This window comes from Lygodium microphyllum, chromosome 10 (genome assembly GCF_053477565.2).
Source record: "Lygodium microphyllum isolate KBCC chromosome 10, Lygodium_microphyllum_v1.1.10, whole genome shotgun sequence".
Classification (NCBI taxonomy): domain Eukaryota; kingdom Viridiplantae; phylum Streptophyta; class Polypodiopsida; order Schizaeales; family Lygodiaceae; genus Lygodium; species Lygodium microphyllum.
The window spans coordinates 53,148,894-53,176,322 of NC_141144.1; the positions used below are offsets into that span (position 1 = coordinate 53,148,894).

The window sequence follows — 27,429 nt, forward strand, 5'->3', positions numbered from 1 at the left end:
TTGCTTTTGCCCATACAGGTCAGAGAGCACTTGCTCTTGATGCTTACACAGCTATGCACTTTGTCTACTATCATGTACTTTATAGAGCCACTTATTTAGATGTTGTTGTATAGATACTTGGGCTTCTCCTAGAGCTTGACCATTGCAGGATCTTATGCCACTTACCGATCTTGCATTGACTTGTATACTACTATGTGGTCTGATGTACTACAGAGTCATGTTTGCCATTATGGTTATGGGTTAATTTCATGGTTGAATTCTTTATGCTCTTTTTACAAATTCCTTGGCCTTTACACTATTCTGGTTGGTTATGTCATGCACTTAGCTACGAGTCTTTTTCATGTGGGAGTTTCTGCATCCCTAGGTGATGCTTCTGTGCTTCCCTCTCCAGTGAGGATGCAAGAGTACTTGCAGCAGTATGCTTCTACCACTTTTGCTTCTACTAATAGTTGTATCGATGAGCAGGTTCCCTATGTTGGGACAGCCATCGACTCCTTGAGCTCCGTGGATGCTATGGATAGCCTTATTCATCATGATGAGTTGGATTCCTTGTCGTCTTCAGATTCTTCTTCTATAGATATATGCTTCCATTGTGGGAAGCTTGGCCATGTTAAAACAAAATGTTTCAGATGGATTAGAGAGTAGTAGAGATAGAGATGCACTCGACATGAGGAGAGAGTCAGAGATACAGGAGATGCAGCGGGTGTTACCACTGTTAATAGTGGTGAGGTTTATGTTGTTACCCATGATGATGCAGTTGAGCATGTACTCCTGTCATCTAGTTTTCCTACAACTTTCTTGCTCAATGATATGGCCTACACCTCAGATTGGCTATTGGATTCTATGGCATCTTTTCATGTTACTCCACATAGAGCATGGTTCTCTATTTACAAGGAGTTTGATGGATGCATTTCTTTGGACCTTGAGTAGACTTATGCTATTCTTGGTATAGGAGGCCGCATACACTTAGCTTTTCCTAACGTGACTGCTCTTATGCTTAGGGATATTTTACATGTTCCCATGCTCAGTAAGAGCTTGATTTCTATTAGTCAATTGCATGATGCAGGCTACTCTATTTCTTTTTAGGATAGGTCATGGAAGATATATCATGGTTGCTTGGTTTTGGCCAGAGGTTCTAGAGTTGGTTCTCATTACGCAGTGCATGTCTCTCATGTGGGAGATTCTATGGTTGCAGTTATCTGGATACCACATGCATTGTTATGGTATTATCACCTAGGCCATATGCACCATAGAGAGATGCAGATCTTGTCTCGTTTAGACTCATTGTTGCCTCCTATGTCACTTATAGATCTTGATGCTTGCCCTGATTGTACTCTTGGTCCTTGCAGAGCCCCCTTGGCTTATAGCAATTGTACGAGGCATGCTCCTCTAGATCTTGTTCATTGTGTAGTATATGGACCTATGCCTTCCCAATCACTTAGTGGAGCATCGTACTTTGTGACCTTTGTTGATTATGCTACCCAGCGTGTTTGGGCTTTTCCCTTGGTACAGATTGAGGATGCTGTAGTTATGCTTGACAGGTTTATGGATTCTACTGGTAGTAGCAGGCCGTCTAGGTGCTTGCAGATGGATTATGAGAGTCATACTCTCTCTCCCAGCTTTCACACCTGTTGTCAGCAGTATGGCATTGATTTCTTGTGCCCACAGTATTATGGGATTGCTCATGGTATGTGCCTAACTTTACAGGCAAAGGTTGCTTCTATTCTTACCACAACTGGGTTGTTTTATGGCTTTTGGGCTGAGGCCCTTATGATGACAGTCTATTTGGTAAACAGGATACCGTGCTTGACCTTGGATGGTATTACACCCCATGAGGCATGGAGTGGCATGCAGCCCTCTTATGATTACTTAAGGATGTTTGGTTGTCAGGCATCTGTACGTATGCCACATGAGCCTATGTCACATAGATGTATCCTCCTTGGTTATGGAGATGGTGACTTTAAGGCCTACAGATTATGGGATTTGGATGCCTAACAGGTCATACACAGCCGTCATGTTGTCTTCTATGAGATGCACACACCTCTCAGGCCTCTTGATGAGTGTTCAATATACTTTATGGCTGATTTTACAACAACTATAGTGCCATCAGAACAAGTTGTTTATGCTGAAAATGAAACACTTATTGGCTTAGATGACATAGCTATGCATAATAGTCAAGGTCAGGATGTTAGTGGTCAGTTGCTAGACCCCTTGCAAACTCATGAGAGGCATTTTCTTGTAGATTTGCAAGCTGGACAGCCAACCATATGTCAATCTTCCGCTTCGCTGAGGCCACATGTAGTCTTGAGACCTCGTTGGACGAGTGTTTGGGATGTTGGCTCTCTTTTAGTGATTGACTTTGGAGAGTTTTATTGCTCTTCACTGTCTTGTATGCGCCACACTGATGTTATGCGTGACTTTGATGCTTTACATCTGTGCACTGATGAGTTGTGCTTGCTTCATGAGAAGCATTCTTGGGTTGCTCCATTATATGGAGCTGCGGGATCGCTTATCTCTTGGATGTCATGGAATCGGGGATGCTTGAATCTTCTTTTGTAGATGTTCTCGACACTTCTTGCACATCTCGCTTTTTGATTGGGCATTGGGTGAGATGTCATGATTTCTCACCTTGTCTTTTTCTTTTCTTTTCTTTGTTTTCACTCCCTAGCCGCATTGGCCTTTTAGTGGAAGGTTGTTGGGGTAAAAGGCCTCTTAGCTTGCCCATGTATAGTGACCGCCCATATTCTTTATTCATATATAATATGATAGTGCAATAAGGCTATCAATTTAGTTGGACAGCACCTACGTTGTGTGTGCTCTTCTCTCCCGCATCTTCCTTTTCTCCTTCTCCACTGCCATTGCATCCCCTTCACGACCATTCAATGTCAAATGAAGGTGATGATACATCCTCCAACACTTCTCCTTGGGGTGCGAGGTCTAGTAACTATCCAAGATTTTTGATTGCCAAAGGGGGAGTTCAGGGTTGAGGGGCTGTTGAGGGAAATTTTGATGTTAGATTGATGGCAAAAGATATATGGTTTTCCTAAAATCTGTGTGGCTCCTCCTCTCCCACCGAATAACCGTGGATTCCAAAACCAACGAGAAGAGTGGTTTTTCAATAATCGTGGGTTTGAGAAAGAGAAGCCTTTGAGAAAATAAAGGAAATAAACTTTAGACAAGTCCTTTTCTCTAAAAATTGAAGTCAGGAACCAATTAATTATTGAACACCCTTTGGCCTAAAATTCTTTGTGCAAAGCCTTCAACCAATGGATAATAGAGTGATACTTGATGTATATGATATTGAAGTCTTCAAGATGGATCTTACCTTCTCTTTGATGTTGAGACACAAACAAATCACCTCGTTCTAATACCTATGTTGCTAGCCTCCATCATATGGTAATCAATAATTAATAAAGCTATAGGAAGAGAGCCAATAGTATAAGAGAAGAAAGCTCCACAAAGTGCATGACATAAGATTGGGTTCAATCTCCCCCCATGCATGGCTGAGCATCTCCTCCATATATGTATTTATAATATTCAATGAAACTTTTATGCTCAAAATACATTGAATGCATCCTTTTTGAGTTCTTACTTTTTGTCTCTTTGCATGACGTGCTTTTGTACAAATAAATCAGGCACACTCTATAGCTTTACAATCAAAAAGATTATTTTTTATTCTCTAATACATATATCAAAATAAACCTATTATGCATGTGCACACAAAAAGTCATTGTACTAATAGACACATACAAAATACAATATTTTTGATAATGCTTTTATTCTATGAAGCACATAGATTTCAAAACTAAAATCCATACTTCAAAATTTTCATTTAATTAGCTACTCACCACAGTACAAAATCTCGAGGGGGTGGGGTAGAGGGTTCACTATATGTATATATTCTATATCACATGGGTTCAATGCCTATTTATAAGTATTCTTATCTATGAACTTTCCTTGAATAAAGCAAAATCATTTTTTCTTCAATATATAAATAATGCCTTTATATTACACCCTTCTATATTTAAAAAAATATGTGAAAATTTCTTTATTTTGAACCCATGTGATACATATGTATATGCGTAACCCTCATGGTCACAAAACATATTAGTATCCTTGTGTCTATCTAAAAGGCATAATGCATCCTGTACCGCACATCGGAGTTCACATGATAAGTCACACATTATGCTGTAAATAGACAAAATGCATAATACTCAAAATCATCTAAATTTCATAAAAATTTTCATAAATAAATATAATTCATAACAAGATGAGCTAGGTAATATAATCAACGTCATAGAGAATATCCATCAATGTAGACTTATTCCAATTCGCTCTATTGGGTTGGGGTCTACATGCCTAGAGGTCCTCGTGGAAGAATCAAAATCACTAGATCTCTTTGCTTGGAATGAGCCCTCAGACCATAGTTAGGTATCACTCTCAAATTATGAGCCAATCTCCCCAATCTCCCTCTAAATGATGTCAAATGATGGTCTACTAGCCAAGCTACCTTAGACATGGCTACTTCATCCTATCGAAATCAAACCATAGGAACTTTAGGACTAAGTAGCATAATTAAGAAACATACGATGGCAAGAAATATGAATATGAAGTTATATGTCAAGTTATCACATTAGGACCTCATGGATTACTACAAACTTGCTAGTAATGGAGACATAGTAGGTGAACTTTTATTGCATAGACTCTACCATTAATATAAATTGCAAGGCTTCCATGAAATGTGGTTCCATCTAGAACACATGGTATATGAATGTCTATACTCTACTCATCTACCTTAATCCCAAGTGGATATCCTACGTAGTGTTAGAGGTGAGATCCATAAGAAAACCAATCGACTTTACCCAATTGATTTCTATACTCGCTACCATGCAAAACACCCTCAATTGTAGTCTCATCTCTCTAGTATCACCTGAACATGCTCAATCTAGAAGGGCCATATCATCTCTGTACTCCAAGAGTATCAATTTAGTTTGTGTTAATTCTCTTCAAGTCACTAATTATCAATCAAAGAAAATAGGACATTGCAAGAACGAAGAGTAGGAAGAGGTAAGGTAGCTTTCCTATCTAGTTTATTGCTCTAGGTGAAACTTTGTTCCTCTCCTTCTCTTGTATCACTTAGCCATTGCACCGACACAACTAACCTATAGAGTGCTAATATTGTATTGATCCACTATTGAGAAAAGCCTAATCACACCATTATATACTCCAAGAAGTTCCATTTTACCTTGTCATCAATATTCTGAACATCCAAAAGTCGCTAGTTGTAGAATTGTAGCTCGATGTAAGTGTCCTAAGACTTGTGTAGGAATGGGGGCTGGAAAAATAGATTAATTTTGATAGAACTTTACAAAGAGTTCAAATCTTTGAATTATTAAAGTTTACCTTTTTATGGAATTATCAACCATACTATCCATCTCCCATCCTAGTGTCCTCACTCCCATGCAAATAGTATTCCTCACCACTCCAAATCATTCTAGCTCCTTATAGAGATCGACTTCCCCTTCCTACCATGTGATAGACTAGTACTAAGAGGTTGTTGATAACAAGGATGAGAGAGAGGAAGGGTGAAAATACCCCTCTAAGGCTATATAAGCATTAGTGGTAGGCATTATGTATGTATGTATGTATGGGGAGAGAGAGAGAGAGAGAGAGAGAGAAGGGGAAGAGAGGGAATAGAGAAGAGAGAGATAGGAATAGAGAGTAGAGTACAGTAGATTAGTGTATTATCGTCCACGGAAGGCCAAATTATGACCCATGGGACCTTTCCACATATACAATGATTCTCCTCCCCCATGGTAGGAAAGGGTAGCTATGGTGAAAGAACGATCTATGCAGCGTGGTTCTCCTGAAAGTGTAACATGTGGGTGATGAGAGCCCCTAACATCAATAGTAGGAGTAGTGGTCAGAAACTGGTGAAGTGGCCCCTATAAAGGAATATCAAAGTTAGCCCATATGTGTGTATATGTTGGGCATGTCATAATCATATGCTCCTGTGATTCTACACTCTATAGTCCACACAGCTTGCATAACCTCATCTCTCTTGCGTATCCACTCCATGCACCTATCTCATTCAATAAAGTATGTGATCGAATTGCTTGGTGCGCACAGCCATTAGCTTTGTTTTTTATACATTCATCGCCAAACCACTATCTTGACAAAACCATTCAAGAATCCCCATGAACTATTGCATACGTTCCCCAGTATATGTAAAGAAGACCACATCATCTGCATAAAGTAAGAGCAAGATGGCAAACATACCAATATGTGGGCTTCTGGCTTAATCTTCATTCATAGTCGTGAGAAGTATTTCCTCTAGCTTATCAATGCATAAATCAAATAATGTAGGGGGAGATCATGTAACCTTGTTTGACTCCCATATTACTCTCGAATACTTGTGACAGCCCATTGCAACCTAAGAGGCGGCACACCACTCGTTTTGATATATCCTATAAATTCCCATGCATAGATCATTTGGGACCCCTAGTTCTTGCATTCGTTGCCATAAGCCAACCCTTAGTACGATGTCATAAGCCTTCTTAAAATCCACAAAACATCAATACAAGGTTTCTCCCTCAAGCTGACTCTCATCCATAAGCACACGTAAAGTAACCAAATGGTCTATGGTGTTATGACCAAGGAGAAAACCTGCTTGTCCATAAGCTCGTTTGTTATTACTTTCTGCCATACAATGGTTGTATCCAGGTTTCTTGCCATTCTTGGGCAAAACCATGCGCGAAAGCATGATGTATCACATGCAACATGAATAGTCTCATCTCCTTTGTTGTCCATTTCAACATCTCCGTTTTCAATTGCAAAGTATCACATGCTTTTCCATTACCCATTTTGTTGAGGGTTGCCTCCAATGTTTCAAAAGTGAATGGAGCACTAAATGGCTGCATATGCACATCACATTTGATGGGCTATACCCCTTTATGAATGTAAAGTTTTGTAACATATGATAGCATGTCAGCATCTGTAAAATCCCCCATAACATTTGACCATTTGGTTTGCAATTTTCTCCATGCTCTTTGTTCACTATATACTGTCATCGCTTTTTATAGGTGAGAGCATTATATCGTTTTTCTGCCTCACTTCGTTCTTGTCCCTTAGGGAGGATTTTCAACTTTCTATGTGCAGCCTTACATTCATCATCAAGCCATTTCTTGAATGGAGATGGGGGGGGGGGGGGGGGGAAGGAGGTAGAGCTAGAGATAGATCAAAGCATATGACTACGACTACAACCACTATTCCAACTACCTCACTAGCTTTCTAGGTACCTTATATACAGTTGGAGTTTTTCTCTCTAAGCAAGATAAATAGAAAAGATTAGACTTGTATAATTAGAAGCAAGTTGGATATTTATATGTAGCTATTCAAGCATTCTCTTCTTCATTATATCTTTGCCTTCCACAAGTACAGTCTAGGTGACTCTTCACGGTGATATTATGCACCTTTGTTGGCTTGACTATGCCAATATGTAGATACATGTTCTTCGAAACTAATTGGTGCATATTTTTCTTCTGTTTCTGCATCGTCGTACGATAACTACCATCACCTTCATACGTATATTCGACCTCTTCAGAGAGCATGCGAGCTTCCAGAATGTTGACATCAAATTAATGCAATCTGACATCAATTAATGTAGTGCCATTTCACCATCATTGGATATTTCCATGCTGTTTCGGCGCCTTTATACTACAGTCTGCCACCCTTTCATATTCAGCTTCTCCTTTAGTTGGATTCTGTTGTAGCTATCCTTCATTGTTTCATCATCATGCCGATGTGCTCATGCTCCAGAAACTCCATCAAAGAAGGGCTGTTTCTTCGCAAACAGTAGTACTGTAGCCAGCTCCCTCATCCCCATAAAATAGCACTATCTTCTTCCTTTCACGATAGTTAAACCCTGCGATTTGGTGGTGATCTTCAGACTCGTTAATCCATGTCCCCTGAGTAAAAACAATGGCCTGCCTTTTCCTGAAGCGCAACACAAGATGGAGAGTGCTTTCCTTCAGAATATTATTGTCAGCCATAACCCTACTCGGTAGAGTAAGGTATTTGATGGAGTTCGTATAATGTATAATGATCCTCTTGTGTCCTTCAAGGTGATTTAAGAACAACTTCATATCCTCCGCATCAGCATGTCTCACCACAAGGAGGTTGACCAATCCGAGAAGCCCTTGTGCTACTTCAGATTGAAGCTTTCCCATCATCTATGTAAAAGCATTTAGAAACACATAGCCAAAAAGCATCTAAAGCCACACTGAACTTGGAACATACTCAATAATCATGTAATTTGCACCCTTCATGCACCTTCTGGACTCTTATCATCGCATTACAAGATCCAGACTTGAATCCTTATTTACCTTAACTAATAGAAAGTTATTCAAGTATAGAATAGTTGTATAATCCATTATGCTATGTAGCCCAAAACAAATTGATTTGAATTGACTTTGACAACACTAAACAATTGTCATACATTCATCCTCCAAGATTTTTTGCAAGTGGATGTGCAGTGTCATGATAATGGGTCTGTCCTACAAATGGCTGGTCTCAATGAGCCGAGAGTTTTCCTTCAAAGCACTAGGATTTGGAAAAGGTCGAATACCTCACTGGTTAGAGTATTGTCTTAGATCTCAAGCAATACCATTTTAGGGGACCAAAGTTAAGATTACACCCTATAGCTTGAAGGGTCGACACATATCACTCCCTCTTATCTCTCACTCACTATGAATCAAGTGCATTATTGATATACTTCAATTTGAGTTGACTTGCAAAATGCAACGGCTTGTAGTTGATGCTAAGTAAACGGTTAGGAGACCTTAATATTATTAGGAGCCTTGATTTACATCGGTCCTTGTGGATATGGAGCAAACTTTCCCCTATGAGGTAGACTCAAGCAATACACAGGCAACAATATCTGCGATATTCCAATGGAGTTTTAGATGGCATCACCTCTAGGACTATCTCTTGATGGCCCACTATAATCATGCCAGTAAGGGCTTCTTAGTCAAATACATCACATGTAATATCAAAATAAAAATATTATGAGTAGAAGAGTAAATAGCTTTGCATATATTTGCCTAATTATTTATTTTACGAATTAAAGGAAAAAAGAGAGCTAAACACATCATAAATGAATGTTCTAAATACTTTAATCTTATAAAGACACACTAAATGGATATTCTAAATACTGCAAGCTTGGGTACCACAAGGTACTTTTTGCAACCCTCAGGAGCTGCACCTATACGAAATCATTCATATAATGTGCGTTCAAAGGGTAATACAAGATATTCTTTCTTCATATGTTATAAGGCTATAAAATGACCCCTTTTACTTTACTAAACTTATAGATTTTTTTCAATTTATTATTCAAATTTTTCTTTTGTAAATATAGTCATGTAAATTTTAGTAAATAAAATACCCTTTCTTTTGAAGTCATAAGGTATCTTATATATTCTATAAGGTGCACCCCTCGAGCTACAACCGTGGATACTGAGCCCTAAGAAAATAAATCTCTCTTGATGAAAATCAAGAGACTTGAGTTGATGGAAGAAGGACCCAATGTTGAGACACATACTGAAATTCGGTTCGAAAACCTTGAAGATTATTTTGATACAACAAGAATAAATATAGCTAATAAGACTATGATTGTCATGCTAAAGTTGATAGGTGAGTCATGCTTGTGGTGGAAACAATGGGGCCGAGACAATGCTACCATACTAAAATTCTTCTAAGCTAGGAAGATATCAAGAAGGTTGTAAGATATAGATACTTGCTGCCTTTCTATCATACCATCAAGATGAAGGATCGTTTTTTGCTTGTGCTAGCTAGGATAAGCCTAGAAGCCCATCATTCCCGGTTCATAACATTGCAAAAATATACAATGCCTATAGATATTACCCAATAGGCAGCCAAATTCTGCCATGGATTGGTTTGTCTAGAGTCCCTAAGGTCGATTGACTTGCAATAGACCAACACACTCTTATACGAGCCAAAGTTTTGATCGGACCTAATGAAGATCAACTTTTGGAAGATAACTACTTCCTAGAAAATATTGAAGAAGACTATGATGACTCAAAGGACTAAGGAAAAAAGTATCATGAGAACATTAAGATAGGGCACATCTGAAAGAGTTGTCTTGATTGATGATACTTACTTTGCAATGAGCTACGATATATCCAAGCCAACTACACTGAGTTGGACCTAGAAGAAGAGGAATTGGCCACAAAGAGAAGACACACACGTTTAGTATTTGGCTTTCCTCAAGAATCTAATAGTGAGATGAAGGCCTAGAATCTATTGTAGCCTTTGAAGATGATTAGAAATCCTATAGAGATCTTCATAAACTATGCTACAAGGGCTAGTGTACCTTGTCTTTGTAATAATTGTATAACTTTGCAATTTGAGTGCTTATGTATAATTAGAGTAGTGTAATGGAAGCATGGTAGATTCTAACCCACACATCTTATGATGTAACAAAAACTTTTCTTAAAGAACAATAGCCCCTAGGTTTCTCTTGAGATAAGGACATCTTAATTGCACTAAGGGAAAGAGAATGTAATTGATCTAAGACCCATATCAAAGCTTGAAATTATTAAAGGTCACCCTTTTTTGGCATCATCAATCTTATAGGTTGTCCATCTCCCATCTTGTCATCCTTGCCACCATGCAAATGGCACCCCCTTCTAGCACCATGAAATCATTCTAGCTCGCAAAGAATGGCTTCTTCTTCTCGCCGTACAATCTAGTATTGCGACGATCATTGATAACAAGGATGAGAGAGAGGAAGGGTGGAAATATGCCTCTATGGGTGTATAAGCCTTAGTGTTAAATTAAGGTTTTAGTGGTAGGCATTGTGTTTTTCTCAAGGTAGGAGCATTATATATATATATATGCATCCACTCAAAGATTTTGATACTTCAAATAATAAACAAGCTAACAAGCTATAATTGCATCCTTGTGTATTTTTGTTCTTGTGACGCATGGACACTCTTTCTCCATGAGCATATATTGTGTATATAAATCCTTTCATATATCTCACCTATTATATTAGTGATGATACCATGTCTCCAAGGGATTGAGAAGTCTATTTACAACATTATTTATAAACTAATAACAACATGAGTGGTATGAAAATCAATAATATAAGAAGCATATAAACTAATGATGAGATTAGATATCCATGATGCAATGCCTGATTTCAAGTGCAACATTTCATACCTCTTTGTTTGGATTTGTCCCACATTTTTGTGTTGCAGTTTGAAGACCCCTTTTGTCACCTACCTTTTAGCTTTCTTGCACTCTCCCTCATAACCTATTCTAGGTTGACCTTATGAATGAAATCTTTGCTTAACCCTTCTATTTTTTAGCCTTGCCTTACCTCTTCAATAAGGACCTCTGTCTTGCAAGGATGTATTTATTCTTGCTTTTTACTCATTTAGCAAGAAATCTTCTTATTCATTTATCAAGAAACCTTTAGTCCTTATGATTTTCAAACCTTTTGTACACAACCCTTACCTAGGCTAGCTTGACCTAGGCATGTGCATACTAGTTACATACACTTTGTTAAGCATAGACTAGTGTAAGCCTAGCCTATGCCTATGCCAAGTATATGTCTATACCTAGGCCTACACGTAAGACCTTGTTTAGACTAAGCCTAAGCCTATGTCTATGCCTAGCCTTACACCAAGCTTAGCCTATGCCTCACCTAGGCCTAGCCTAGCCTAACCCACATCTTCTTCTAAGCCTTTTCCTAGCCTAACCCACACCTACTTCTAAGGCTACAACTAGCCTACATTATGCTCATTCTTATCCTATGTCTATTCTATCCTAAGCATATGCTTAAGCCCAATTTTAAGCCTATCCTATGCTTGCACCTATCCCTAAGTGTAAGAGTATCTTATGCCTATGCCTCATCTACTCATAGCATCTCCTATGTCCACAACCAAACCCTAAGATTTGATCAACATATGCTTAGTGTAGCCTTTCCTATGCTTGCTTATACATATAATCCTATGCTCAAGAGGCTAAACTATGCTTACCCTCTACCTAGCCTAGCCTACATATATACCTAGCCTTTTCTATGCTTGCTTATACATATAAGCCTATGTCCAGGAGGCTAGACTATGCTTATGCTATACCAAGTACATCTATACCTAGCCTAGCTTAGGCTAAGCTAGCCTAGCCTATGTGTACACTTAGCGTATATGTAGCCTCCTATGCAATGTTCAGCCTATATCTACACTATCATAGTCTAGTCTAGCCTAGTTTGAGCATAGCCTAGGCTACCCTATGTCTGTCCTAGACCTAAACATAACATTCCTACACCTAAGCATAGCCTTAGTGCAGTCTAGCCTAGTTTGAGCATAGCCTAGGATACCCTATATCTATCCTAGACCTAAACATAACATTCCTATACCTAAGCATAGCCTTAGTCTCGTCTAGCCTTGTCCTAGACCTAAACATAACATTCCTACACCTAAGCATAGCCTTACCGTAGCTATGCCTTGCCTATGCTCATACATACACATAATCCTATGCTTAGACTTTGTTTTGATTAACATATACCTAGTGTGACCTAGGCTAGTATACCATGTAGATAGCATATGTTACATCTACAACTATGTCTAGCGTATACCTAGCCTATGCCTATGCATGGCCAATACTACGTTAAGCCTATACCTAGTGTAGATCTAGCATAGTTTTGTACACCTAAACCTAATCCCAATCCTAAGCCCAACCCTATGCCTATGCCTTTATGCCTATACCTAGTTCTAGCATACACTTGTACTTGGGCTACATATATGTCAAGCATAACTTAAGGTTATGCCTATTCCTAGCCTAGCCTAGTCTTGCCTAGCCTAAGCCTACACCTAGACTATGCTTCTTTTGTGGCCTATGTTGACATTCTCTCTCTCACCTTAAAAACAATTGTTAACCCTTAGAAGACCAAGATGGAAAATTGGGAAAATCAAAAGCGGAAGACAATTCAAAGGCAAGAAAAAGACGGAGGACAAAGACGCACTAAAAAATTTTTGAAGACACAAAGCACATGAAAAAATTTCTAAATATAAGAGGAAGGCGCACAAGAATAATCACACCTTAATATTTTTGGAAAAAGAACGCAAGGCACATTGTAGTTTGTTTTATAAAAGAGCATTGGGCTCTTTCTTATGCAAGTTGTAAAGAATAAGAGACACGTGTTAAGGCCATGCTAATAGGAAAGGAGGAAAAAAAGTGGAGAAATGGACAAAGGCCAAAGCAAAAAGGGGTTGGCCGCCCAAGGAGGAGGTACGACATGTATAAAAGTCAAAAAGTGAATGAAGAAGCTCATTCTTGGTTTGTGGCCAAACTTGCTCTCTTGTTGTTTCTTGCTTCTTGCTTCATTCTTGTGCAAGAGAGAGAGAGTGTGTGTGTGAGAGAGTGAGGGATAGTAAAGAAGTTCTTCTCCTCTCTCCATCTTCTCTTTTCTCCTGTGCTCCGGCATTGGTCACTCTCTGCTTCGGCATTGATGAAATCACCAAAAACCACGACATTGGTCACTCTCTGCTCCGGCATTGACGAAATCGTGAAAATCTGTCAAAAACTGTGCCTGTTGCCATCGTCTGCCCTGTGCGCCTGAATCCGCCAGCGATCTGATCGATTAGCATAGGGATTTGATAGGTCTTGAAGAGAGCTATATTGTTATAAGAAAACTTTTGAAAATGATCCACTATAGCTCCCACAATCAGCAAAAAATCAGGCTGTCCCCAAAAACCCTAATGCAAAAGCCATAGCCAAAGCTTCAAAAATTTGACATTTTTCACTGTTTCTCTCACTGAAGTTATCAACATTTATTTTAATCACTGAGCAATACTCTCTGAAGTTCATTACATTTTTGGAAGTGCTTGAGGACACTCAAAAGTTATTCACAAAACTCGTGAGAGAGAGCAGATCAATATCTATCAAGTGTCATTTGACACTAATATTATTTTCTACTTCATCTACTCACTGATTCCAACACACTGAAAGTCCTGTCACTCAGATTTGAAGGTATCAACATCAAATAAAGAAGGGGAAGATTAGATTTGGATTTAAAAAGAGTAAAGGATTTTGCAGATTTGGAAAGACTCAAACATAGTGTTCATTGACACTCATTTAGTGCTTTTTAGCACTTGCGTCTCTCAACCAACTCTTCTGCTGCTCAAATCTAATAATTTTGAAGTTGATTTGCTATTGTTCCTATAAATCTAACATGGGCAAAGGCTCTCCAACTGCTCGCTTTAAAGGAGTTGGGTTTCACACCTGGCAGACATGCATCAAACTCATCTTGATGAAGAAGGGCCTCTGGGCCGTTACCACTGGAAAAGAAAAGAAGCCACGTGATGCAGATTTTGCTGTTACTTGGCAAAAGAACGATGATAAGGCTCAGGCCATTATCAAACTGGAGCTAAACGACAGCTATATCCACCATGTGGATAACTGTGAGACCTCACAAGTTACATGGAAGAGACTTGACACCTTGTTCGGTGCACAGTCTAAATCATCAAAGTATGGTCTCCTGATTGAGTTTTTCCGGCTTGAAATAAAGTCCAACACATAACTTGCCACACATCTAAATTACATGGAAGGACTTCTAGTCCAACTTGCAGGAATCAACATTAAAATGGAAGAAGATGTTTGCATCGGTGTTCTACTTAAGAGTTTGCGTCCTGAATATAATAATGTATCAACAACTTTACTCAACATGCCAAATCCTGAACTTGTTGATATCCAGGCATCACTGTTAGAGGAGGAAAAGAAGCTAAAAACTAAGGAAGAACCAAGTAACTCTAGAGATGAGCATGCATTATATGTTGGCAACAGGTACAAAGGCAAGAAGGATCAGCTCTTCTGTGACTTTTGCAAAAGGACCAAACACATCGAGAAGTTCTGCCACGCCAGAAAGAGGTCCCAAAAGGCCTATCTATTTGCAGTCAAAGAAGAAGAAGAAAATGGAGCAAAGGAAGAAGAAGAAGAAGAAGACCACCAGGAGAAGGACAAACCTCATCAGTCCTTCTATTCAAATAGACTTTTTTAGTTTTGTATTTCCTAGCCCTAATGACTCAAACATAAACTTGTAAACTCCTCAGTTATCCTTGTACTACAGCCTTTGTACACTTTGTGAGGTCCTTGCTACAGTCTCTGGATGTCCATCATGTTTGTGGTACCCACATTTAGCCTTTTTCTGCAACAGCCTCTAGTGTGTTGCCATGTTTATGGTGTGCCCACACTTTGCAGGTGTTACCTTCACTAAAGCCTCTATACATTTTGTACTTCTAGTTGTGATTGAGGAGGGGTGTTGAGATATTTGCAATCACACCTAATTTAGTCCCTCTGTGAGAAGCAGTGAGGGCTCAGGGCCAGAGTCCCATATGCACAGTAGGAGAAAGTACCACCACTCAATTCCTATGAAGCATTGTACTTGCACTCTTTTTCTAATGCAATGATAGTACTCTTTTCTTTCCAGTAAAGTATCATGTCACTGTCAATACACAAGATTGTGTTTATGAGTCCAAGTCTCAATCTTGAAACCTAATTCACATGTGTAACAATTTGTAACATCATTATTTGGAGTGGAGTGAGCCTCGGAGCTATGATCACCAGGGAAGATAGCCTCTTCCAATGAGAATTGTGAGTACAAATCCAAGATTTCGAAAATCACCATTGTAGAATATTTGATTGCTAATGAAATTTTAAGAGAATATGCCTTAAGCTTGCTTCATCACAACCTTCAAGAAGAATAAAATTTCCATGCCACCACAGAAACTTGCTAAGCTCTAGCGGTTATTTGAATCTGAGTCCAATTTCTTATGCAAATGGTGTACTCTGTACATTTAATGGAAACAAGAGGGTTATCAAATCATGACCAATGCAAAGCAACGATGTTGTTATGTCACTATACAGGCATAGTGTGAAAAACTATAGAGTGCATCTCATCCCACTTTCTTATTGATCTAGAGTTTCAATGCCATATTAGTCACATTAGTGTCAGTGTCCATGGTATGGATGATTCAAAAATACTAGATTTTTAGACAAGTTTAGCCTATTTTTGATATTTTAGATATTATTTCTTGTAAATATTCTAAAAAGCTATGGAAACTTCTAGAATATGGTGACATATAAAAAGCAAGATGATTTTTCAACCAGTTTTGGAGATTTCATTAAAAAAAGGACTGGCGAAATCGGGTGCGCCAAGATCGCTCTTTACGAACAATGAATAGCACTCCAAACTAGGGAGAAGAAGAAGTGATCTAGAATAATTTGAGTAGGTGTCCTAATGTTTTACCCCCCTTTGGAGCTAGTGAAACCATCAGATTGGTGGTCTAAGTAGCAAAGAAGAAGCTAGTGTTTGATGCATGTTTTTGGGTCTACAAGGGAGCTCTAGGAGATCTAATGCTTGGAGATTACTTCTGAGTAGTGTCAGACAAGAAATTTCAAGTTCTATCAATACACATTGCTTTGATTCATTAAGCTTTGTCTTTATCTTGTGTACCTCTTGTCTATTCTTTTTCTTCTTTTCTGTCTCCTATCCTCTACTTCCTTCTATCTTTGATCCTCGTTGGATATGATCTTTCAACTGAAATCCCTTGGACATTGGTGGACCCGATGTCAAAGGCCGTCAGAAGGAAAGACAAGATGGAAGAACCTTCAAGCATAATTTCTAGTGATGTTTTGCAACAATTAGTGCAGAATGTGAACATGCTTATGTAGATACAACAAGAACAATAGGTGATGCAAGCTTCTACTCAAACAAAAACTGTTATGATAAATGCTTTGTTGGCAATAGATCGTGAGATAAAGTTGTTTAATGGTAGAACACTACAAGATATAGGTCTCATATCAATGTTTAAAGCAACAAAAATGTTCATTATAAAGATTGACCCCGTTGCTAAACGAGTTGGTATTAGTGTCTCCATGAAATCGTCCCTATTGGCATCAGTATGGACATCGGTATTTTCTACCCTTCTGGCATGACCTTTATCCCTCTCTCTCTCTCTCATTTTGTTTTGATGGTATCAAAGCTTCAAAATCAAGAGTATCTGGATGAAGTCCTAGCTCTAGTATCTTTCATATCCTTCCTAATAAACACTCTTCTGCATGATCATAGTGTGGCTTAGACATCATGTCTTTATTAGCACACTCTTCAATCAGATCATCTACATCCACAAGAAATGCTTCAAGCATTACTAATCCTTTACTATATATTTTTGGTACCATAAGTCTCATCATCTGTACTAGTATCTTCTTCACTACTGAGATCATCTTCATCTTCATCTTCCTGGCTTGAAGAAGAGCCCTAGTTTGCTGGGAATTGGTGTGATCTGATCCCTCTACACTTGACCAACAAGACATGACATACTTCATGATGCACCCTTGCCTTTCTCGAGTGAAGGACAGACAAACAATTTGAGTAGAAGTAAAGTATAGGTTCACCAAAGCCTCCCACAAGCTGTGGTTATTTTACATTCATTGCAAGTACATAAATTCTTGAGAACATGGTGGCTCCAAGCTTTTTTGCTATGTAGATGGATCGGTCTCTTGTCACAGTGCTCGGGGGGTTCACTATATATATATTCTCTATATAACGTGCGTTCATGGCCTATTTATAAATATCCTAATCTATGAATTTTTCTTGAATAAAACACAACCCTTTTTTACTCAATCTGTAAGTAACCCCTTTATATGACACCCTTCTGTATATAAAAAATGTATAAAAATGGTGTTTAAAAAACCCCTTATTTTGAACTCACGTTATATATACATATATTCATGAATGATCCCCCCGTGTCACAGTGTGACTGGTGAAGGATCATGAGCAGGACAGAAATCGTTGTACTCACTCAATCTTTCACACAATTATATTGGAAGAGATTACATCATGTGAATCCTTGTCATGGATTGATTGATTTAATAATGACCTATCTGATACTATTCCTGCTGGTACTGTAAATCCTACGTCCTTGGTCTACTTAAATCTATCTCATAACCAATTGACATGACAGATTTCTTACTCTATTTTGTAGATTTACCAAATATTCAGTTGTTCGATGTATTTGACAACCAATTGGTTGGGCTTGTTCCAAATATAGAAGTTTTTCAACATTTAGGGGTTTCATCATTTATAAGCAACAAAGGGCTTTGTGGTTGGATCACAAACCAATCCCCACATGCTTGCTTAGCACCAAAGATATCTCTTTGGTCACGTTTCTTTGCATATTACAATTGCTGTGATTGTTGAAGTTTTTCCTTCTTATCAATGCTGAGTTTGAAGAGTACTTGGATCAGGCATATCAACGATACAGAAACTCTATCAGTTCATTTTGGCCCTAGCCTATGATTAGTTGAGAATACCAATAGTTTGCATGTTGAACAAGTACAAGTGGTTGGATAAATGTAGGTCTCGTACACATACTTGGGAACAAGGTACAAGTATTGGCTAAGAATGCAATAATGTTTATTGTTGCAAATTTTTAATAAAAACTGGTTGCACTACAGGTCATTGAAGTGCATTGCATATTGGCATTTTGGGGTAATTGAGTATATAAATCTTGTTTTGCAAAGCTGAAGACTTTGGAATGGCAAACACAGGAGAGAAGGATATTATCACCTAGATAGTAGGTGAGAAGTTGGACTACAAAAACTTTGTTTTATGAAAGTTCAAGATAACAAACTTCTTAATTGCAATAGGCTATTGGGATCTAGTAACAAGTCTTGAAGATGAGCCCAAGCTACCAGAGGATAGAACTCCCACATAGGATCAATTGAAGGCACATAGGACATGGTTGGAAAAGGCTAGCAAGGTCTTGCATTGGCTGTCCTTACGTGTCTTAGACACAAAATCTATACAAACTGCAAGCTAACTTCATCAAAAGCCACTTGGGACTTATTGATGAAGAATTGTGGTCATGTCACTTGACGAAGGAAATTCCGTATGGCAGCCTCTATACTATGCCAAACTCCCTTCTGCCACAAAGTGAATGAGGTAAGGGCACCACCTAGTCATAGAAGAGCGGACTAGGACACTATGCAAGAGGGAGAGGAGCTTGTGAGGGAGAAAAGAGGAAAACTAAGACACACAAAGAGAGAGAGAGAGAACTACAAAAAATAGATGAATCAACAAAACTTAAAAGGGCACAAGAGATGGAGAACCCTCAAGACATAACCAATATACACAATATGGACACCAATAGCATGGGCTTATTACACTGTAGAGCATGCATAAGCCTATAATAAGGGAATGAACTACATAAGCTCATTAGAGAGAATGGGGAAGGCTCAATAGGACTGAAGAAGGCCTCTTGGCTCTCTCTTGCATTTAAATTACAAAGGAGAAGGCCTCTTTATATAGGCCTTGAGGGTGGTTAGGGAGGAGGTTAAGATAGAATAGGAATTAACACCACCAAAGCTGCATTAAGGCAGTTCCACCAATGTGGAAGCTCCATCTAGATGTTTTGTTGACCAATTTTGTACTTAATCAAGTTCCATCATAGGTGAGTTGTCTCAATTCTCCCCCCCATAGCTTGAGTCTAAGAGATCTCCTATAAAAAAATATAGAGAATCTTCATAAAATAAGATCATATCTAGCAATAATGGAGAGAGAGTAGTGAGAATTCATGCATTACTACTACAATTAAGGATGATTTAAGGGTGATTTAGGAGGAGAATTCTAATGGTTTATTAGCTTGAGAGAGAGAAGAAGAGAGGGGAAAGGGTTGGGAGTCTAATGAATGATGTTTTATGGAAGTGTTAAGTGTGGGGAAGAAAGTGTGGGTGTGTATAAAATTGGGAGGTGGTCTCCACCGCAGTTGGAAAAAGTTGAGCTCTCTTGTAAAAAAATATAGAGAATCTTCATAAAATAAGATCATATCTAGCAATAATGTAGAGAGAGTAGTGAGAAATCATACATTACTACTAGAATTAAGGATGATTTGAGGGTGATTTAGGAGGAGAATTCTAATGGTTTATTAGCTTGAGAGAGAGGAGAAGAGAGGGAACAGGTTTGGGAGTCTAATGAATGATGTTTTATGGAAGTGTTAAGTGTGGGTGTGTATAAAATTGAGAGGTGGTCTCCACCGCAGTTGGAAAAAGTTGGCGTCCACCATTTTGGTCATATCTCCCAACTGGTAGCTCCAAAAAATTATTAAAAAATACTAGCCAAGACTTTAGCTCACCCACTACAACTTTCATGTTGAAAAGTTTTTTCGGATTAGAGTGGAAGTATTTTTAAAAAATCTTACAAAATCATGTGCCTGATTTTTCTTCCACTAATGCTTCCTAGAAGGGTCTCATTTGTTTGAATTATCATAAGGCTCTAAAGCCATGACATTATGAGTCTCACATGTCCTTTGGATGGCTCCAAATCTATTTCATATATTTTCTTTTCACATTACACATTTTCCCTTCACCTTCCTCCATTGATCTTTACTCTTCACCCCCCCTTGGTAAATGGGTCCATGAAATATTTTCATCCAGTGATTTCTTGGATTTCCCAGGAGGTTGTTCCCACCCTCTTCTTTATTTCAAACCTCCAAATGTATAAAAAATCAACAAAGTGTTAGAAAAATATTTTTTTGTGATTTTTTGGGATCATATAGCCCCCCCAACAAATGCATTTAATATCTTTTCTTTTCACATTACACATTTTTCCTTCACCTTCCTCCATTGATCTTTACTCTTCACCCCGCCTTGGTAAACCGGTCCATGAAATATTTCCATCTAGTGATTTCTTAGATTTCCCAAGAGGTTGTTCCCACCCTCTTCTTTATTTCAAACCTCCAAATGTATAAAAAATCAACAAAGTGTTAGAAAAATATTTTTTTGTGATTTTTTGGGATCATATAGCCCCCCCCTCCCCAAACCTAGCTAGAGGTATTTATGCCTCTAGACACTCTTTTGTATCTTGAGCTGACCCCACCCTGATGTGATAGGGTTTTAAGTGCCATCCATTTACCTTGGTCTTGTGCACTTTTCCCTCAATGTCTTGAAGTTTGTAGGAGCCATTGTTGAATTTTTTTGTGACCCAAAACGGTCCCTCCCACTGGTAGAGAAACTTTTCATCCTTTCTTTTATCAAAGCGATTGTCATATCGAAGGACTAAAGATCCCTCCTTGATGTTTTTATCTGTTAGCTTCTTGTTGAACTTTTTCTCTACGCTTCTCAACTTCCTAGGAGTAGTGGTTGATGCCTTCTTCCACGATCCAATTGTAGCCTCTCTAGGTCCAGTAATCTTTGATGTAACTTCTCCTTTTGAGAGCCTACTATGCCACCTAATACCCGAAGACTAGCTAATCTTTGATGTAACTTCTCCTTTTGAGAGCCTACTGTGCCACCTAATACCCGAAGGCTAGCTAATTTCACCTCAATAGGCAAAAGAGTCTCTTGTCCATAAACTAGATGAAAAGGTGTGAACCCTAACATGGTTTTGAAGGAGGTTCTGTAAGCCCATAGAGCTCCACTAAGGTGCTTGTCCCCATCGCAGGGCCTTGAATGTACGTGTTTGCTGATGATTTTACAAATCATTCTATTTACCTTCTCCACCAATCCATTGCATTGAGGGTAGTAAGGGGTAGAGTGTGGTCATTGAATATTTAGCTTTTGCATGAGTTCACCCACCACATTAGCTCTAAACCCTAGTCCTTTATCTAATAGTATTTCAAGAGGGGTACCAAACATACAACAAATGTGGTCAAAGATGAATTTACTCACTTCCTTAGCAGTGATTTTTCTAATTGGCATAGCCTCGGCCCACCTAGTCATGTAATCTATCCCCATGATAATAGACTCTTTTCCTGATGGAGTGCGTGGTAGAGACCCTATGACATCAATTCCCTACTTCTCAAAGGGTTCATAGACCTTGATTGAGGTTTGGGGTTCTGCTATGAGCCATCATGGTCCTAATTTTTGACATTCTTCATATATTTGACACCAATTTTTGACATATCGTTGTAGACAGGGCCAAGTAAAGCCCGCTTGTAGGACCTTTCTACTTGTGATGTCATGTGCAAAGTGGCCTCCATACACATCATCATGGCAAGCTTTTAAGATTTCTTCAATTTTCCACTTTGAAGGCACTTTTATAAGCACACCATCCTTACCAAGACAATACACACTATCATTTACCATGCGATATCTTGTAGCCTTCCGAGCTAGCCCACTGTCTTTCTCCCTTAGTCATGTGTTTGGGAGCTTCTCCTTGCTCTAAGAGGTGTAAAATATCTTCTAAGTCTTCCTTGCCTTGCTGAAGTGGGGGTTTGATAGCCAATGCTCCCACCACTAACTCATTCAACTTTGATGATGCTAGATGGTCAGCATCCTTGTTCTGGTCTCTTGGCACATGATGTACTTGTGCCTCTCTAAATCTTCTCATAAGAGATTTGACCTCTCTCATTTTACTAGAGAGGTTTGTATTTTTACATGCCCATGTATCTTGCATCTGCCTTACCAATAGCATGGAGTCTCCAAAAGCATTCAACCTCTCGATTGAATTACTAAGACACCAACAAAGACCATGAATTAAAGCTTGATATTCTGCCTCATTGTTAGAGTGGACACCTTCCAAGATGATTCCTTCACCATAGATTTTCTCTCCTGAAGGAGAGAAAACAACAATGCCTGTGGCTGCCTTATCCTTAGTTCTCTTGTATGCACCATCAAAGTAGAGGCTATTATGGGGAGAGGGTGGTGGAAGGTCCTTTCTTTTCACCCTGAGATTTTTCTCATAGCACTTGTTTGTCAAAATATCAGCCAGGCATGCTCGAGTTATTTTTTCAACCTGCACTGTATAATCAAACTCTTGAAATCGTACCACCCATTTTACTATTTTGTCAGAGATCTCCATATGTTGTAGTGCATAGGGAAACATATCCTCCACAGTGATGATCACAAACTGACATTTATCCTTATTTAGTTGTCCACCCAACCTAGCTAAGTGAGTAAATCCTTCATCAACCTTGCGTAGATGTATGTTCCTTGAGCTATAAATACAAAAATCATCTATGAAAACCCTAATGGACTTACCAAAGTAAGGTTGGAAGACCATATTCATGAATCGTTGAAAGGTTGATAGGGCATTTGTGAGACCAAAGGGCATGACCCAAAAGGCAAAACAGTCCCATGGTGTGATGAAAGTGGTCTTCTTTTGATCCTTCTCTACAATACGAATTTGGAAGTAGCCAGAGTAGCCATCACACACTGTATACTGCTCATGTGCTGCTACTTCATTTAAGATTTCATCTTGAAATGGGAGAGGGAAGTGGTCCCTCTTTGTTGCAGCATTTAGTGGCTTGTAATCTGTGCATACTCGCCACTTACCATTTTTCTTTGGCCTCACTACTACTGGGGAGACCCATTCTAAATCTTTCACTGGGTATATGAATCCTGCATTCAAGAGTTTCTTCACCTCCGTCAACAATGCATCGTGTTGCACAACTCCCAGTCTTCTCAATCTTTGTACTACAGGTTTGCTTCCTTCTTTGAGTTAGATCTGATGCTTCATTATAGTGACACCTGTAATGTGAGTATAATAAAAAATAAACAATGATGAATGCTTCTTGAGAACATTCACATAACCCTCCCTTTCTTCATCCTTATGATATCCTTGGATATCATCTTCTCTAGGCTAGCATCCCACACATCTTCTCCTTAGATTCTTGGGTTGTCTTATGATGAGGTACTTTAAGGTGACGCCCATAACTTCGAGAGTGCTATCACTCTCTCCACTTGAACTCTCTTCCTCTTCTACCGATGAGGAACATCCACTTGAGCTCCACTCATTAGTAGACGTTTCTAGTTCAAGGTTCTCTTGATACCCACTCTTAAAGTTGTAAACCACCTTTTGATCGTGGCCACCCTCCTTACGTGGCCTCAATTGCAGATCCCCTGTTGCCCAATCTTGCCTAGCTCCGATACCTATAAGCCAAGGTCTCCCTAGGATGAGGGGATATCCTTCTCCCTTTACTAGCATCACACCAGCATCCACTGCTACAGTGATGCCAAAAACAGAAACTCTCAAAGCTTTCGCTACACCCATACATGTGACCGCATCATTGTTGACCATCTTTGCCCTAAAGGTTGAGGATTCCATTACTTCTAAGCCTAATTGATGCATGAGCTTTTGTGTCATGACACAAACCTTTGCTACATTATCGATGTATGTTTTTCGAATTCGTTGACCTTTGATTTGAGCCTCCACTAAAGGTACTATATATTTGAGGCCATATGCCTTGATTGCACTAACCATTTTGCCTTGCCTTGTCCTTGTGCTTTCCATTTTTGACCATTGTAATCGTAGCTTTGGAGAGGCATAAAGTAGTTGTGGCCAAGTAATTTTTGGCCCTTGAGAGCTCACATCTGCTATATGAGATCATAGGGTTGTGTCCGAGAACCCAAAGGGAAGTTGGATATATCAATTTTAGACCTAGTCCGAGTCTTTTGTCTTTTTCCCTTCATCTCTAGGTGTCCGTGATATACTTGCCTCATTGATTGCTTCCTTACTTGCCTCAGTTTGGATACGTACCCGCTTGATAGGCATGGTCTCTACTACATCTACCTTCATCTTACCTCTCGCTATTTCGTCTTTGAGCCTTCTATCCTTACCACCTCCTCTATTTTTATGACATTAACATTTGGTTGGATAGCAGAGGTTTCAGCTTGAACATAAGGTGGTTGTAAAATTGCAGGTCGTGACTATTCTTGCTCTTGAGTCCTAGCACGAGGAGGGCTTACTTGTTGTCGAGAACCTCTGGCAGGTGATCATATCTTCTAGGGTGAGGACAATTGTACATGCCATGTCCATTTTCTCCACAGTTATAACGGAATATCTCCCTTGCTTGTCGCCGCATTTGTGGTCGATTCCCACCATTTTCCTCGATAGGTCTTCTTGCACCTTGCACAAGATTCACTCTCAAACCCTCTAGTTGATTAGTAAGATTGTTTATTTGTTGGATCATGTCTTCTTGACCTCTAATAAGGCTGGTGTATTAGATACATTTGGGTGAACTTGAGAGGCCTCCATAGTTGTGATGTTGTTTCCCAAAACTGCTTGGCTAGCTTGGGCTTGGTAGAGAATCTTTTCCCTAGTGATTCTCAAAGCATTTTCAAAAGTGTTTGGAAATTTCACCTTTACCTTCTCCCTGAGCAAGGGGTACAAACCTGAAATAAATCGATCATTTTGAAGGCAGTTTGGAGCTCTCTCACCAGGATTCAGTGAGTTTGACCACTACCCCCAAAGCTTTAAAAAACCTTCCTCATAAGTTGCATAACCATAAGGATCACTTTGATGGAGGGTCAAAAGTCATTGCCATAACTCTTCAGCTGAGTTAGTTTGTTGAAAGCTCTGCAAGAAAGCTACCTTTAATCCCTCCCATTCAGCTCTTTAGGCCGGATTTAGAGTTTGGAACCACATTCTAGCTTTTTCCTTGAGCACCAAAGGAAAAGCCCTCAACTTTAATACTTCATCATTCCTCCTAGAGACAAGGAAGGCCATCTCAAGGTTGTCCAAAAAATCCACTGCATTTTTCCGCATTGCGTCCAAAGAAGCTTGGAAATGCCATGTTGCCTTAGTAGAGTACAAAGATGAATACGTCTAGACTTAAGTTGTATTTTATGAGGGGAAGAATGAATGGGTTCACAGATGCATTGATTTCAGCAAGACGTCTAGGCCCCAGTATGCTTCTAATAATGCCTTGGAATCTAAGCTTTGTGTTTGCTACAATATGCACAATTTGCATAGCAAGAGGTTGGATTGGTCTATATAACTTGCGGTGACTCATGAGAAACTATTATAATAAAATAAAGACATGTACATTGAAGCATGCATTGTAGTCTAGCATTGGAAAGATTATAGGTTCTGGTGATACAAGAATATCCCTTAATCTTTCAGTCCCAAAGTACATGACAAGACGCTGCTGGAAGAAAATCTTCCTACTGATGCATACATTAACTTGGATGTTTTGTACAGAGTAGAAGGTGTAGAGATTTGGTCCATTATTATTATTCATAAGTGGAGACTACTTAAGGGAGTAGAGAGAATGCACTTTCTTGAATTATAAAGGATTTTTCTCAGAGTGTTTCTTTCTGGAACCCACCAACTTTGCTATACAAAGAATTTTCTCACCAGTGATTGTTCTTGCCTTAGTGTGTCCATCCTCAATGACATATATTTCATAAGGTGTGATGGCCACCTTTTTAACCACACCCAACCTTCGAGCTAGCAACAGTTAAAGGTAGTCTCCATACTTTGCACCTCTACAAAACTCCACACCGTTTATGCATAGTTGTCCTACTTTGATGTGGATTAGGCCAGAGAGAGAGAGAGGAATTTGATGATTTGGAGACGAGGACCTCCCGAAAGGGCCTTTACTTTGTTTGCAAAGCACTCACTACAATTACAAGAACCTAGCAATTGATGGCAACATGATTTTTTCCGTTGTGAGAGAATGGAATTTCTAAGGTGAACACATTTTACCCGCATACGTGCCATCATCCGATAGGCATACTTCCTTTCTTGGGCTTCCTTGGGAGACCATTGTGGGAGTCATGGACATCGACCAGCTTCAAAAAGAGTTGGTGAAGGTATTGGAGAAGAGCCACTTGGAGCATTTGTTGTAGAGGATCCACCACTATGTGTTGTATCATCCCGCATAAGGAGGTAGAGAATTGTGGATGAGAATGTCCTCAGCGCGGGGGCACCAATTTATGACGAAGGAAATTCGGTATGGCAATCTCTATACTATGCTAAACTCCCTTCTTCCACAAAGTGAATGAGGTAAGGGCACCACCTAGTCATGGAAGAGCGGACTAGGACGCTATGCAAGAGGGAGAGGAGCTTGTGAGAGAGAAGAGAGGAAAACTAAGACGGGGAGAGAGAGAGAGAGAGAGAGAGAGAGAGAACCACAAAAAATAGATGAATCAATAAAACTTAAGAGGGAACAAGAGATGAAGAACCCTCAAGACATAACCAATATACACAATATGGACACCAATAGCATGGGCTTATTACACTGTAGAGCATGCATAAGCTATAGGAAGGGAATGAACTGCATAAGCTCATGAGAGAGAATGGGGAAGGCTCAATAGGGCTGAAGAATGCCTCTTGGATCTCTCTTGCAAATTACAAAGGAGAATGCCTCTTTCTATAGGCCTTGAGGATTGTTAGGGAGGAGGTTAAGATAGAATAGGAATTAACACCACCAAAGCTGCATTAAGGCAGTTCCACCAATGCGAAAGCTCCATCTAGATATTTTATTGACCAATTTTGTACTTAATCTGGTTCCATTATAGGTGATTTTTCTCCATTCTCCCCGCCATAGCTTGAGTCCAAGAGCTCTCCTATAAAAATATATAGAGAATCTTCATAAAATAAGATCATATCTAGCAATAATGGAGAGA

At 39.2% G+C, this 27,429-nt stretch overlaps 1 protein-coding gene across 4 annotated transcripts in view; it reads left to right on the forward strand.

Annotated features, from left to right (window-relative positions):
• The window catches only part of LOC148030001 (uncharacterized), a 160,035-nt gene that overhangs the window by 103,192 nt on the left and 29,414 nt on the right, over positions 1–27,429 (forward strand). Inside the window, exon 3 of one of the 4 annotated variants that reach the window (XM_087687184.1) lies at positions 14,866–15,034. The exons of the other annotated variants lie outside the window; for them this stretch is intronic. Within the exon in view, the coding sequence (XP_087543310.1) occupies positions 14,866–14,898 (33 nt within the window). The 3' untranslated portion in view covers positions 14,899–15,034. Of the gene's footprint in view, positions 1–14,865; positions 15,035–27,429 lie in introns of those variants that run through there. 4 annotated transcript variants of the gene reach the window in all.